This window comes from Ricinus communis, chromosome 4, assembly GCF_019578655.1.
Source record: "Ricinus communis isolate WT05 ecotype wild-type chromosome 4, ASM1957865v1, whole genome shotgun sequence".
Classification (NCBI taxonomy): Eukaryota; Viridiplantae; Streptophyta; class Magnoliopsida; order Malpighiales; family Euphorbiaceae; genus Ricinus; species Ricinus communis.
Window position 1 is genome coordinate 23,406,217 of NC_063259.1, and position 16,707 is coordinate 23,422,923.

The following is a 16,707-nucleotide window of genomic DNA, read 5'->3' on the forward strand; positions in this document are numbered from 1 at the left end:
GCACAATAGCCTTCCAAGGAATAATTCCTTCCAGAATCTTCGTTTCTTTTTTCTCCACTTTCTGGACACTATTTTTATTAGGCTTGGGCTGGTCCAATTATAATTTTGGTACAAACACAAAGAAATATGGTTATTTAATAAAAACCAATCACAATCAACGAACGATAAATTAATTATGAACCAAATATTTTTCATCAATTCGGGATTGGTGATGAAGTTCAGCATGATTTCTGTTGTAAAAAATCCCGCTATGATCATTGCATATGCCCTGTAAGATAAGGATGCAGTCAGCAATAATGATTAGAGAGGGGAAGCTTTTTGGGAATTGCAGAGCAAAATATCCATAGCTAACCTATCTACTGGCATAGAAGGACTAGAAGAGATGAAAACTAGCTGCAGATAGGATGGCAAAACATTCAGGTTAGAGCAGAATCCACAGGTAAACAAATGATCGCAAGGTGTTTGAAGATAATCATCCAAAAATTATATCATCCCTGGGACCGCTTTTTGTGTGTGTGTGTGTGTGTGTGTGTGTGTCTGTGCAATGCTCTTTTTCATAAATTGAAAGATGAATTCGCAGAATATATTCATAGAATGCCGCAAAATGGGTATGATACATTAAGGAGGCTTATCCTGTTTCTGTCAGTGAGAATAAAAATCAGATACATTGCATTTTTATAGACAGTGTGACTTCTCAAAGACCCCATCTATGTTTTAGTTGTCAAAAAGATTCCAAACCCATTAAGTCATCTTTCTGAAGCAGTATGCGGCTCACATCCTATCTGTGCATTTTGTATTAGTCACATTTTATGTGTCCCTCTCTGTATGTCCTCTTGGTGCTCTCAAGACTATCAAGATCAGTACTTATACTTCCCAAGACGACTGTTAATGGGGACCATAAGGTGATGACAATCCTTTTGCATGTTGGCTCTCCATTTCTAGAAGCATCAATGACTTCTGTCTCTGGTATCTGTTTCTCTTTGCAGCCATTGCTGATCAAACAATCACATAAAATTAGATTGCAATTCAATAAAGTGATTTGCATACAAAATATGCGACATGGCTTGTTTAACATGGTTAATTGTTCCATCTCAAATGGACATCCAAACAAGTATAAAAAAAGATGGAGATAAGACCAGAATTGAAATCTCAGAACACATACAAACAGCAACAAAAATAAAGCAGGATGCAGGGTTGATTCTTTAAAGACAACCACAGTTCGTGATCAAGGATCTATTTGTCTCATATAAACATGTTTTGTAAAGATATTCATGCATAAAAGAAAGAATTAAGTTCTTTTCCATAAGACTAGATGGATCTACTAGAATGTTTTATGTTTTTATGTGCGGTATAATAAAGGAGAAATTATGTAAGAAAGGGTCAGTCAATTAAGATTGTCACTGGTTATCAGCAATGGCTGACAGCAACCATGATGGCTGGTGGTGTTGAGTGATTCTATGATTATCTTCTGTTCCCCTTTTATGAGTTTCTGGAAGCCTGAAAACATCACTCTCTGTTTTACAATTGACACGCTATTTTCCTTGAAAATTGCATTGCGTTTCCTTCCATTGCAAAACATCTCCTTACTAATTTGGCTATCATGTCCAAACAACACAAAATGCATAAATTTTATTTCGGCCGAACAAATAGAGCCTGCGTCTCAAATGCCATGACAATCTATGTAAAAAGAGTCTCATTTATTGCCTTCTCTATTTAGATATGCACGATAATTGAATTTACAGTGTCATTCAGAAGAGTTGAAATGCAGTAGAGAGCTTCAGTATCACATTTACAACCAATATGAAATAATAATACTACAATGACTAAGAAACAGAGATCAAACTCATTGCGAGATTTAGACAGAAGCTACATGGATGCGATAACAAGGAGACTTCTTTATGGGAGACAAATGATGAGATCAAAAAAGTTCAGGATGAAACACTTGATGAGAGATAATAGATCAGAAAAAGATAAACAACACTTCTACTGTATCTCGAAGAAGACTTCCATATTTATTCTAAGACTTGAGTCAAAGAATTGAAGGTAAGGTGAATATATTTTTTCATAATGTTTGTGTTGTTTTTTAATAATCCTAATCCAAACCATAGTATGTATACAAAAGTAAGGAATATGATAAATACCTCCACCATCTACCAATGAAAGAATTTGTGGATCCCAAACACTAAATCGTTCTATTAATGTCAATCTTCAGGCATGACATTATGGTTGTAGGGTGATATTTATTAGTAGCTGACACATCAACATTTCTAAATGGAGGTTTGAACAATACTACTGCTACGCATTATTTAACCACTTTGGTTTTATTATCATTTTGAAAACTAATTCTATCAAGAAATTATGGAGTTTATACTCAATAATCTCCAAGTGATTAACATAGAAAATTTAGCAAAATACAGTATAAGGAGAACAAAATTCTTAAAGTGAATGAAGGAGTTAAAATAAGGTCTATGTAAATAGGTGCTCATGAATTTAAAACTATATGTTAAGCAACAATGTCTGGCATGTGTGCAATAATGCATGAATAAATAAATTGGGATTTTACAGCATATTGACTGATGATACAGCAGACCACATATTGTCATATTCAGAATAGTACCGAATTAAAGGTATAAGACAATAGAGAGATCTGAACTTCTTTAGAATCATACTTACACATTAAATCGTGAGGGGGAGCAAAGTCATAATCATTCCTACTTCTCTTGATATATATGTATACCACTATCAGAAGCACAGAGATGACTAAAATCGAGGATAGGGCTATTCCAACTTTACCACCAGTGGACAAATGCCCATTTTCCCAAAATAATGAGCACTGTGGCAAAGAGGGGACACCGCATAGACCTTTGTTACCGGAGAGACTGCAAAGTTCATAATTCAGATATCATTAGAGATGAGCAGAAAATAGAGCTTACCATGCACATCCATTGGGATTCAAAGAGATATGGCTCAAAAATTGAAACGAAAAACTGAAGAAAGAATTGTGCTGGTAAGAAGATAGGACATACTCGATAGTTCCACCATGCAAACCAATTGAATAAAGCTCCTCTTGCACTCGCCCTTCCAATAAGTTATTATGCAGTAACCTGAAAATATAGAAATGATGTTTCAATGAGAAGCAAATAGCTAAGACCATAGAGAAAGAATGAAGAGAAAGGCTCAAAATGCATTAGAGAAAAGCTAAAAATGCATTGCTCGGAAAACGATTAGGCAATTCCTTAGGCAATCAATGTAAGTCATTAATCAATTGGATGCTTTTATGCAAGCATATGGTGTACTTGGGTCATGTGCAAATGGTGAATTCAATCATTTTATGTGACAAATAAAAGAAATGGATATATTCTCAATGCTATACATTTATCAACATGAAAAATTATAGTAATGACTTCCTTTTTCTATTTGAGAATATAACTAGTTAAGGATGGGCAAAGATGAGCTGGTGTCATCCAACAAGTCCAGCAGTTCATATTCTTCTCAAGAATCAACACTTAATATTTTACATCCTTTTTTCCCCCTAAAGGATCATATATTTTAATGCACTTGTGCATCTGTGCTGTTGTTTGTAGTTCTTATTCGCTAGCATGTTAGAGCTACAAAGTACAAAAACAAAACTAATTGGAGAAAAAAAAACAGCTTTTAGATCAAGTGATGTTTTTTACATGGAAATGTTATCCAATATCAGTAAGTACTCCAGCACTTAGTAGCATCACCATTACCTGAATAGGTGAATATACTATGCTCTGTTTGGTTATCAGGAATAAGGAAGAGAAGGTGGAAATAAAGACCCATTCTATTCAAGTTCTCTAATAACTACACAGCTAGGAATAAAATTTAATATAAGTCTTCTTTTTTAATTGGTCACTCGCGTTCCCTTCATCTAAGTTACTGAACCCCAAAGAAATGGAAATTGATGACTTGATTAGTTTACTAGTCTTATTCTTTTCAACGAGATGGAATACTAATACTATACATACCAATAGAATGTCAAGTATACAAGAAATCTAATTTATTTATTTTCAGTCTACCCCTTATTGTTAGGGAAATTAACACAATAACACAAGATGATACATGCAACAAGATTCTAAACCAAAATACTTTTATCTTCAAGAGATACCCATTATAATTGATGCAGTATACAGAATAGAAATTTGCACATACAAGCCTGTAGTTCAGAATGCATGTGAGCAAGGACTTCAATTTGTACTATGTTATAAAATGAAGGTGTTACAAAATTGCATAGAAAAGGACATTATATACAGATAATTACATATGTAGCTTTATAGAATCAAATCGATAGGAACAAAATGTTTAACACCTTATGGCACTTTAACATTTAGCTTGTTTTACCAAAACCATTGACTGATAGAAATGATATTTGAAATCCATGAGAGACTGCTTAGAGATTCTGGGAGTCCATCAGATACATTTGATATGACATGTTTGACAAACAAAACTATGTAGATACTTCATCTTCCACCGAGATCCAAATGAATATACAAAATTATCATAATTAAAATAAAAGAGTGGATAACATAAAAACCATGGAAGAAATTTAAGCTAAGAGAATAATAGGAAGATTACTTCAATTCCTGACACAAGATATCATTATAGACGTAAAACTATGATGTCTAAGCACAAGAATTGGAATTAACATAGCAAAACTATATGCAGACATCAATTAGTGATATACAGTTGGAATTACAAATGAGAAATTTGAATGGGCTTATGAGTTATGATATGTTAGTCTGAATGTTCATTTGTAACCATACTAGGAGGTGCATTGCATTATAGCTCTGCACTTATCTACTAGTTCTAAGATGTCGAGAGTCATGATTTGTCATAAGAAACTACTTACACAAGCTGTAGACTTGAAGATGCTAGACTTTCTGGTATAGGACCAGAGAACTGGTTGTTTGATAAATCCCTACAAAGTGCAATAGGAAAGGTTAAGTTATAACATTTTAGAGTCAAAATGCAACATAAGTATTTAAAAGATCACTGTGCGATCCATAAACCAGATTAAAGCTCCCTTATCAGTAAAATTAATAATTATAAAATCAAATTAAACAAAACCATCTTAACCTTAAAAAAGAGCTTTCCAGTAGAAAAAGACACATTGTGCATGAAAATTGGAAAGCCTGGGCCGAGGTCCCATGTATACCAAAAAAGCCACTCCCACTCTCATAAACACAGGCATACACATCCAATATATTAAGGATGCATCTCCCTGATATTCATAATTATTTATGAAAACAAGTTGATCAAGAAATGACCCTGAAGAAACTTTACTTTCAGAATATTATGGATATAATATAATGCATATTAACCTTTAAAACATGCTCGTAATAAGTGTAGTACGTGCACTCCATTATACTTACAGTCGCATTAGCGATTTATGACCTAGCCCTGGTGGAAGCATACCTCCCAAAGAATTAGAACTCAAATTCCTGCAAATTGAAAAGATAGGGGCAAAATAAGCATGAGAAACTGAAAAGATAAAGGCACAGTTCCAGAAAAATGCTGCATGCTCAGAGTCAAACTTAATGTAGAGGAATATTTTTCTATACATAGACAGGATGACATGCAGATGTTTACAGAAGTGTTATGAATGATAAAACATATGAACAACTATGAAGGAAAAACAAATTCGAATTGTATACATTTAAAATGAGGCTGCAAATAGCATGAGATCAGCAGAGAGGTCAAGCCATTATTTCATAAGAAAACCATGAGCCTTTTGCATTGGCATTTGGCAATAGGTAAAAGTCATACAACTGATGATAATTATATCTTTCCATTAAGAACTTAAAATTGGCAGGTTTCATGTTTTAGTCTTTGGTTTGAAATAGTTGAGGCCCCAACAAAGACGAATGCCAAAACAAGTTGTTGAAAATCAAAGAGAAGACATGGCTTTCTGCAACTTCAAATGTCATATATGCCCCCAAGATACAATTGAAAAGAAACATCATGCATACAACTAAAATACGCAGGATATTCTCCAAAACTTGCCATAAAATGGGATATATCAGCAATGCTTGAAAAGATGAAAAAGAAAAAAAGAAAGCTAACTGATACTTACAAGCTTACCAAGTTTGACAATTGACTAATCTGATCATTAATGTACCCTTTCAATCCTTGGCTTCCAAGATCTCTATTAACAAAAGGAACAACTTAAATAAGATTTTAAAGAAGAACTCAATATACAAAGAAAATCACAACAAAAATGAATCATGGCGTATAACATATTCTGTTCAATATGAGAAAGAAATGGCATATAACATATTCTGTCCAGTAGAAATGATTGGAAATGCAATTTGAGAAAGAAGCAAAAACTTACATTTGAGAAATGACAAGGGCAGTTCCATTTTTGTTAGGATGACAAGTAACTCCTTCCCAAGCATCCCAATTAGTAGGAGCACAAGGATCACCATTCCAACCCATTCTATCAGGAACCCGAAGCGACTCTTTTAATGCTCTCATTGCAGCAACTATAACAACAAAAGAAAACGAAAATTTATTCACATTGTAATTTCAAACTTAATCTCTCTCAGAAGAATTTTATTTTTAGAAAGAAATTGACCTTGGTCAGGAGCTGTAGATATGTCATTTGGAACCAAAGCATAATTTTCAATTCCACTGATCAGCGGTGCTCCAATATGCGGAACAATCTTCACAGTCAAGGCACCATTACTCAAATTACGCACCGCATAACTAAAACTATACGCAGCAAAACTTCCAACCGCCGCAAAAATATCAACTCTACTGGCATTTTTATCATTAACAACAACATCAAACACTCTCTGCCCCTTTTTAGTCACAGTAGAGTCAATCTCAGCAAAATGGAACCACAATAAATAATCCAATTTCGCGTCAACCGTTAATTCATACTCCAAAGCTCCATTTCCAGTAACCGCCGTCTGATAAAGCTTCATAGGAAAGTAATTCGGTGGCTGATCGGTACCGGATATTTTCTCACGTGTGGAGAGAGAACGAAACGCCATCGTTTTTGTTGTTGTTGGAGTTCGGAATTCTAAGTCGGATTGCCATGACCTTCCGAAATTATCGGTGTCGTTACTAAACCCTGGGCCCCACTGAACAGAACCACAAGATAACCGTCCATAATTCACGAGAATAGAATTGTTTCCGACTGTTATAGAGTCATACGACGCCGGATCCACTTGACGGATTTCTAACGATCCAATAACGGGAGGGTCAGTAGCAATGCTGTAGAAACAAATATCTGCTTCACCGTCGTCGATGAAGGTGAAAAGATCGGAGTAAGCGCCGTCGCGAGCGAGATTCTCGGACCAGGGAGAGCGCCAGGAGAAGACGAGAGTGCCTTCGACGGAGACGTCGAAGCTAGGAGAGTGCAATTTGCCGTCGTAGTTGTCGTAAACGGTGAAAGTACGGATGTAGTAACGGCCGTTGGGGAGGGGGAGAATGTAGCAGTTCTTTTTGCCGGAGGAGAGAGGGAAGTAACGGAGGTTTTTCTCTTGAGGGAAACGGAAGTGGAGTGGCTCAGAGACGACGGAGGTGGAGCCGCCGGTGAAGAAACGGTCGGAGAGCCAGGTGGTGTTGAAAGGATCGGTGGTGTTAGTGGGACCGCCGCAATCTATGTAGTACGAAATATCTGCGAAATTGAGAAACAAAAAGAAAATGTAGTTAGTGAAGACAGTTAAAAAGTTAGTTAAATCAGTTAGAGAGAGAGAGAGAGAGAGAGGGTACAAACCATAAGGGAAAGAAAGGGAAGAGGAGAAGAAAAGAAAGAAGGAGACGAAGAAGAGAGACATGAGTATGTGTGCGTTGTAGGGGCTTTAGCTGGAAATGATGTTTAAGGGTGCAAGTTTCTGTTGTTTGGACATGGGAAAGTGAAAAAGAGTTCAATTCTTTTAGGAGAAAATGATGAGGGTGGATGCGAGATTAGCGGGCAAATTGTTTTCCATTTCGATTTTGATTTGGATTCGGATTCGGATTCAATGCGCAACTGAATTTTCCTCCAAATCTTAATTTTAGTTTTTCTTTTTTCTTTAAAAAAAAATCTCCTTTTAGAAAATAAATAAACAAATCTTAAAAAGAAATCTCTTTTTCTTTTCTGAGGTGTCAGCAGAAATACTTAGTTGAAAGAACAGAGTAAAGTGAAGAAAATGGTTAACAGCTGCTTAGGTTAACTCTCAGCTATGAGAGTCCACTTCCGTTTACTGGGTTTCATTGACGCTGTTTGTTTGTTTGCTATTGGGTTTCCTTCTTCTCTTCTTTAGACGTGGCATCCATGCACTGCCTTCTATAATTATTTGAACATTTCCAAGCTCCGATATCTTCTTTTCTTTTTTTTTTTTCAGAAAAAGGAAATTAAAAAGAAAAAAACATATGTATGATTATAAACTTTTTACTGGGGTTACTTATGGCTTTTTGCTTAACATTACTTATAATTACTTACCAACTAATTTTATCAGAAATTTGTGATGTTTATGTTAATTAAATTGTTTATGAAGTGATTTAATGTATAATTGATTATGCCAAACTCATTATAAATAAAATCAAATATATAAATTTAAAAATATTTAAAAATAGAGACATAGTTTGTTTAACGCTATTAAAAGAAATGTTGAATTAATGTGGTAAAATAAAAAAAAATAACAATATTAATTAAATAAAAATAACTCGAGTCGGATGACATGAAGAGAAATCGAAATAAAAACAAAAAGATAAATGATTGGAAACGATTGGCTAATAATTTCCTTCATCTGTCTTATTCAATTCGCAGTTCCCTTTTATTCATTTTTACACCTTCTTTCTATTTTCCTTTTATTTTCTCCACCAACGATTAATTTAGGAAGGTCTTCAAATGAAGACCTAACCACGACCATATCAAAATAAAAGCCTCAAATGCAGGTCTGAGAAAAAGAGGTGCGTGATAGCCGATTAGCCAATTTCTTTCCGTTAATTAATATGCTTAAGCAAGTGTTTGCTGAATTAATCATCTAATTTTTTATTGTTGTATTTAATCAATTTCTCTGTTGGTGGTAGTAAGTAAGCTCTCACCCGTGACATGTAAACATTAATTGAATTTCTTTATTAATTTTAGTAGACTAGCTGACAAGGAATATTTCGAACCCTACATACATTCAGTGGGTCAAATCAATTACTTAAAATAAAATTTAGTTCAGCCAATAATTAACTAATCCTTTGGTTCAGTATATAGGGCTTACAAACTTGCATTTTTTTAAATGGTAAATTCTTTACAATAACAATTATTAGTATTTGCACATACAAATAATAAAAAAGTTGATCTAAGGAGGCCAAGATCAAATTTTGAAAAGAAAATAATTTATTTAAAAATATATATAAAAGATAAAATAAAACAAAATAAAAATAATAAAATTAAAAGAAATATTTTATTATTATGTAATATATTAATATAAAATTTATTTATTTTATTAAAATTTAATTTAATTATATAAAATTTTACTTTATTCAAACGTAGGAATATATAAGAATAGCTAATGAAAAAATTAAAAGATGAAAAGACAAGAGTACAAAAGAAAGTAGAAGTGGGTAGGTAATAGCTGTTTTGGGAGGGAAAAATATATGTTACATAAAAATTACTATCTTGGTCGGGGCAGTGGCTTTAATTCAGGGTCAATATAACCCTGATTATCTTTTCTTTAATTCTGTTTTATCAGTTTCTAAGAACAGTTTATCCAGTTGATAGAAAAGGAAAATAAAATGTTAATCGCATCACCAAATGTCCTCTTCTAGTGCTATCCAACTGGATGGTCCCCAGATTTGATACATATGTCTTGTACACAAATTTTAGCTATTATTTGATTGCTCTTCATTTCAATGTATTCTCAATAAACCTTTTATTGTTGGCGGGTCCAAAAAATTTACATATATTTTCCTACACTCATTCTTTAAAATTCCAGAGAAAAGTAAAAAAAAAAAAATACCAAATCAAGCATACGCCAGATCAGCAAGTTTGGCATTCCTCTGCGCTATTTCCTGTCCTATAAGCTTCGAGCTGACCCTGATGACTCCACTCACCCATTATTATTCAATAATTATCACCTGCACATATTTAAATATGAGATTCTACTACAATACCTTTACGGTACTATACATTGCAAATATATTTTTTTAATTGTCAAATATTATTAATTAAATTTTAAAAATAAATAAAAATAATTTATTTAATTAATAATAATTCTAACTAATTATATTAATAAATTATTAAAATTAAAATAATATTAATATTTATAGACTTATCTATATAGTATATTAAAATCACTAATGTGAAGTGGAAAGCACATAAATTACTGCAATAGAAAGTTCTGCTGCTAGATTTCGTTTGACTGTGTAACTGTCGTTAAACGGTCAAAACAATCCCCAGAAGAACTGTTTTAATTTGTAGCACACCATTGCTTGTGCCATAATTTTAGGCCAAATCATGTGTTACTACTGAAACCTTTTTGTAAGTGAGAGAGCGCAAAGAATGGGATTTTAAGAAGACTTGTAATTATCATTATTATTTCATTTTGTTAATTTCTAAAGTGGCTTTTAAGTTTGAAATTTAATCAGATCATGCATGTTTACTTCTAAGTTTGGCAGCTTCATGGACTTCAGCATTTTAAGCTTTCTACTCCAATATCTTAAGGAATAATTTAATATAATTCGATATGAACTAGTTTGAATTTATGTCTAGAATTAAATTTTGACCAGATACGTTCTAATTATTTATATAATTTTTTTTAAAATACATCTTAAGTTAAATGAATTATAGAAATGGATTAAACTCATAAAAATTTTAAATTAAATAATATGATATATGTTTGTATCTGAATTTCTTTGGATTTGAATAATTTTTAGATTACTTGAGATAGGTCATGTGAATCAGATCCGAAAAGCTGATAAAAGTGACGGATCCTAGGACACCAAACCCAATTGTTTTAAAAGGGACTCTCTCCAAGCTTAGGGATGCAGTGCAAATCATCTGAAATACCACGCGGATCATTTCGGAAATTGTATGAAGTAATTTAAAGGGATTATGTTTGAGCTATAGAAACGCGTATACTCGGAATTGCATGTGAATCAATTGGGGCTACTTGAACTAACTTGTCGAGAGTTGAAAAAACTATGATTAAGCAGAGTTAAAAAAAATATGAGTACTAAGTTTCGTTTATTAATGTTAGTGTCCATACAAATAAGTTTAGTTAATAAAAGAAATTTAGTTTGTTATTCCATCTAATTTTGATATATTATTTTCAACTTATATGAAGATTAAGAAATTTATTTATTTTTCAACCACTTTCTTACTAAAATATACTTAATAATTTTTTTTTAATATAATGCACGGTAATCGAAATATTAATAGATGTGTCGATCTATTTATGATTTTTTAAAATTTAAATCAAAAAATTATTTAGTAATCTACAATTTTAAAGTCAAATAAATAAAAAAGTATTTATAGGTGTTGATATTTATATTAACTAGTGGATGATAATTTTAAACTAATAAGAAAAAGTAGCTTATACTCTTTGGATGAATTAAAAATGAAAAATGGTCCATTAAAATTAGACGGAGGGAGTATTTTAGAAAAATTAGGTATTGTCCATAATTTATAGTTCAAGAATCCAGTTCTCAATCTTCAATCTAAATCCAGTCCATGTAAAAGAAATTTAATGTGAAATGACGAGAACAATTATTGCTTTATAAAAAGTTAATTTTTACAAAAATTGATAAAGATCTCCCTCGGCGGAGCCCTAAAATTGAACTAATATCGCCATATTATAGTTGAATTCATTTACGTCAACGTGATAAGAGCAGCAAAATGGGTGTGAGAAATCATTATTTACAATGCCCAATTGCAAATAACACAGGCACAAACTCGGTGGAGGACTACAATCCCAAGCCTACTTTATGTGCAACCACGTGATCGTCATCACTTATCACTCACTCTCCATTCTCCAATACCATAACGTGAAAACACACCCAATTTCCTTTGCCCGATAAAAACATTCTATCCAATACCTACACATTCTCACGGTATTACATCTCAGCATTTCCCGCTACACTGGTCCCACACACCAAATCTCCACCATCCACTCATCTAATATCAACAAATCTTACAGTGCAATCACCACCGCGTTATCAGCTCCCCCACCTCACCCCTCACAAAAACATCAATTACGCGTCTTTGCCAGCCTGTCTCTTCAAAAAAACAGAAAAAGAAATTTAATTTTTTTTTTTTAAATTAATTCCATTTTATCACTATCTTGCTTTCTCTCAACAAACACACCCACGCACACGACACAACACTATGCAACCAAAACTCCACTCTTTCTTCTTCTTCTTCTTCTTCTTCTTCTTCTTCTTCTTCTTCACTTTACTTGAACTCTTACCTTATGCGTCGGCGTTTGACACCCTCCCGTCATTTAGAGAAGCACCAGCCTTTCGAAACGGCAGAGAATGTCTCCAAACCACATCATCATCAACATTCATCCACATTGCAATGACTCTCGACTCCACCTACCTCCGAGGCTCCGTCGCCGGAGTATTCTCCGTCCTCCAGCACGCTTCCTGCCCCGAAAACATAATCTTCCACTTCATTGCCACTCACCGTCGCGCCGAGCTCCGCCGTACAATAACCGTAACGTTTCCGTACTTAAACTTCCATCTTTACCATTTCGATTCTGATTTAGTGAAAGGAAAGATATCTTCTTCAGTCCGACGTGCCCTGGATCAGCCCTTAAATTATGCTAGATTTTACCTCGCTGATCTGTTACCCGCTAGTGTACCAAGAATTATATACTTTGATTCTGATTTAATAGTGGTCGATGACGTGGCTAAACTATGGAACATTAATTTAGGTGTCCATGTTTTAGGCGCACCGGAATATTGTCACGCCAATTTTACTAATTATTTTAACTCAAGATTTTGGTCCAATGAAGGTTATGCGGCGTCGTTTAGAGAAAGGAGGGCGTGTTATTTTAACACGGGGGTGATGGTGATAGATTTAATGAAATGGAGAGAAGGCAAGTACAGAGAGAAACTAGAGTATTGGATGAAGGTGCAGAAGAAGTATAGGATATATGAATTGGGTTCTTTGCCTCCATTTTTGCTTGTGTTTGCTGGGAATGTGAAAGGTGTTGAACATAGATGGAATCAACATGGACTTGGCGGTGATAATGTGAAAGGTCTGTGTAGAGATTTGCATCCTGGTCCTGCTAGTTTGCTTCATTGGAGTGGCAAAGGTAAACCTTGGCTTAGAATTGCTTCTAAACGGCCTTGTCCTTTGGACTCGCTTTGGGCTCCTTATGATCTCTATCGCCATTCTTTACTCTTCTCCGATAGCTGAGCTGAACGGGGATTCATAAACATAAATAAAGAAAAAGAACGTGAAGCTTATTGAAAAAAACTGGCGGAGGAGGATTGTACAGTGTTGGAGCGTGTGGTTGACGGCTGTGATTTAATGCAGAAAAAAGGTGGGCTGGGCTGGTTAAAAATGGGGGAGGGAAGGAGGGTGGATGAGGTGATTGATGATGTCTGGTTGCATGGTGAAAATTCTTTAATATTGGTCTAGAACTAGAAGAGAAAGGCCAGTAGTGGTTGAAGAAGGTGGGGTGAATGATGATTATGGAAATGGCTTTTCAAGTGGTTCTCTTTTTCTTTTTCTTTTTTTGGCTGTTGTTTTATAAAACAGTGGAGATTAAGTGGAAAGTGAAAAAAAGAAGAAGGGCCTACCAAGCAGGTGTTGTACAATTGCAACAGATTGTTTTGATTAATGTTGGTCACGGGCACTTGTTGTTTGTAGGTATTGGTTGTATTATTGTGGATTAGAATCTAACCTTGTTTTGATTTTGGATAAGTTATTGGTTGTTCTTTTTTCTTTTCCTTTTCCTTTTTCTCTCTTTGCTACTGATGTGTAGGATCTTGTACATATCTTTATATTTGTTGAGCTATTCTTTTCCAAGTCCCTTGGCTGCTTCCTTCAACTTTGTTTGATTAATAAAAGTTATTGATCACTCGGTCCCTTATAAGTTAATTCCTTTCCCCTCTTTCGGCTTTCATTTTCATCTTCAGTTTTTCTATTTTTTTTTCCTTCTTTCTGACCCATTGTTGAAGCAGTCTTTAAAGATAAGTTAGTTTTAATAAAGACCTATTCCTAAGGGATGCCAAAGGAATAGGAATTAGTTAGCTGAATTTTAGTATCTAGTTAGCAACGTGTTTAGTGGTAGATTTGTTAGCCAACCATTATAAATATCTTTGTAGTAGAACTTTATATAATAGTGTGTTTTTCTTTAAAGCTTTATATTCTTCACAAATTGGTATGAGAGCCTTTTATAAGCAAAAATGTCAAGTGACGAGAAGGGTCTCACTACAATTTCACATTTTGATGGGATCCACTACGACCATTGGAGCGAGTTGATGGAAAATTTGCTTAGAGCAAAGGGTTTATGGCGTTTTGTTGAGAAAGGTTTTGCAGAACCTATGATGGGATTTGTGCTAACAGAAGAAGAGGAAGCACAACTAGAGGAAGCGAGAACTAATGATCACAAGGTGAAGTATTATTTGTATCAGACAATTGATCGAGTTGTTTTTGAACAAATACTTGATCGGAGGACCTCAAAGATCGTCTGGGATTCCATGAAGAGCAAGTTTGGAGGAAATGCTCGAGTTAAAAGGTCTCTTCTTAACACTCTAAGGAGAGATTTTGAAATTCTTGAGATGAAGAAGGGTGATACTATCACTGAGTAATTTGAAGTAATGGCAGTCACAAACCAAATGAGGAGCAACGGTGAAGTGATGCCAGACTCAAAAGTGGTTGAGAAAATTCTGAGAACGCTCACTGACAGGTTTACATATGTGGTTGTGTCGATTGAAGAATCTAACGATACAGACTCTATGACCATTGATGAGCTCCAAAGCTCGCTTGTTGTTCATGAGCAAAAATTTAAGAGAATAGATCGAGAAGAGGATCAAGTGTTGAAGGCTGCAACCGAAGATGAAGGATATGGATATCGAGGGAGAGGGCGTGGCGGTCTTTGCTTTCGAGGGACGAGGCAGAGGTAGAGGCGGGGCATGCATTCAACAAGGCCGTTGTTGAGTGCTACAAATGTCACCAACTTAGACACTTCCAATATGAGTGTCCGAGGTGGGATAATAAGGCACAGTATGCTGAGATAGATGAGGAAGAACTTGTCCTCATGGCCCATGTAGAGATGCGGGAAGCAAAGGAGGATGTATGGTTTCTAGATTCCGGATGTTCTAATCATATGTGTGGGGACAAAAAATGGTTCTCACACATTGATGAGAGCTTCAAACAAACTGTCAAATTAGGAAATGACACGGAGTGCGATCACGAGGGAATGTGAAGTTGAAAGTCGGAGGTCTCGTACAAGTAATTACGGATGTGTATTACATACCAGAATTGAAGAACAATCTTCTGAGTATAGGGCAACTGCAAGAGAAGGGATTGCAATTTTAATTCGAGATGGTGAATGCAGACTCTATCATCAACGCCAAGGGCTTATCATGAAGACCGCAATGACAGCCAATCAGATGTTTGTTTTATCTGCATCAGCCTTAACAAAGACAAATTCGGTGTCACTTGCTCCGAGCATGTTTTCAAGCGGCGACCGAAGACAAGCTGGACCTTTGGCATTGCAGATTCGCACACTTGAATTACAAAAGCTTACAGACCATGCAACATCAGAAATTAGTGGAAGGCCTTCCTAATCTTACAACAAACGATAAAAAACTGTGCACACATTGTCTAATCGGAAAGCAGCATCGAGAAAAAATGCCAAAGAAAAGCTCATGGAGGGCTTCTAAGCGATTGCAATTAGTTCATGCAGACATATGTGGGCCAATATCACCAGCTTCAAATAGTGGAAAGAGGTTCAAACAGCGTGTGGAAAAGGAAAGTGGAGAGTCCATAATCTGTTTGCGTATAGATAGAGGATGGGAGTTCACGTCTCTCGAATTTAATAGCTTTTATGTAGCAAATGGCATCAGAAGGCAGCTAACTGCTGCATACACGCCTCAACAAAATGGCACGGCAGAAAGGCGAAACAGAACTATTATGAATAACGTGAGGAGTATGCTATCGGAGAAAGAAGTACCAAAGATTTTTTGGGCTGAAGCTGTTCAATGGTGTGTCCATATTATGAATAGAAGTATCACAGCTGCAATAATGAATAAAACTCCTGAAGAAGCATGGAGCAACATCAAACCAAGTGTCGATTACTTCAGAGTGTTTGGGTGTGTGGCTCATGTTCATATAGCTGATCAGAAGAGGGTCAAACTGGATGATAAAAGCTTCAGTTGTGTGCTATTTGGAGTAAGCTCAGAATCTAAGGCTTACAGACTTTATGATCCGATATCCAAGCGCATAATTATCAACAGAGATGTTATCTTCGAAGAAAATAAAAGTTGGAACTGGAATAACAACCATGAGCAATCAGGAGCAGGTACTCTAGACTGGGAAGAAGTCGAAATCGAAAAAGGAGATGAAGCCGATGAGCAGAATGATGAGTCTGCTGGTGAGGAAGAACAAGAGGAAGCCACACCACAAGCTATGCAAGATGAGCTTCAAGATATAGCAGCTACACAAGATCGGGTGCGCAAACCTCCAACGTGGCTAGATGGTTATGTTAGTGGAAGTGGTTTGAGTTCCTCAGAGGAAGAAAA

General features: G+C 35.2%; 2 protein-coding genes across 2 annotated transcripts; one reads left to right on the forward strand and one right to left on the reverse strand.

Moving 5' to 3' along the window:
* Positions 1 to 561: 561 nt before the first annotated feature.
* On the reverse strand, positions 562 to 8,090 carry LOC8269517 (receptor-like protein 4). The gene is made up of 9 exons (XM_015722517.3): positions 7,748 to 8,090; positions 6,599 to 7,648; positions 6,356 to 6,506; positions 6,098 to 6,169; positions 5,397 to 5,465; positions 4,874 to 4,942; positions 3,027 to 3,104; positions 2,674 to 2,879; positions 562 to 992 (listed from the first exon to the last, which is right to left on the reverse strand). The coding sequence occupies exons 1-9, from the start codon at positions 7,806 to 7,808 to the stop codon at positions 886 to 888; spliced, it is 1,863 nt and encodes a 620-aa protein (XP_015578003.1). The 5' UTR covers positions 7,809 to 8,090; the 3' UTR covers positions 562 to 885.
* A 4,200-nt stretch (positions 8,091 to 12,290) lies between these two features.
* LOC8269516 (probable galacturonosyltransferase-like 3) lies at positions 12,291 to 13,882 on the forward strand. Its single transcript, XM_002524361.4, is given in 2 exon segments — positions 12,291 to 12,426; positions 12,429 to 13,882. Coding segments are annotated over 2 exon segments (951 nt in total). The 5' UTR covers positions 12,291 to 12,419; the 3' UTR covers positions 13,373 to 13,882.
* The last annotated feature ends 2,825 nt before the right edge of the window (positions 13,883 to 16,707 follow it).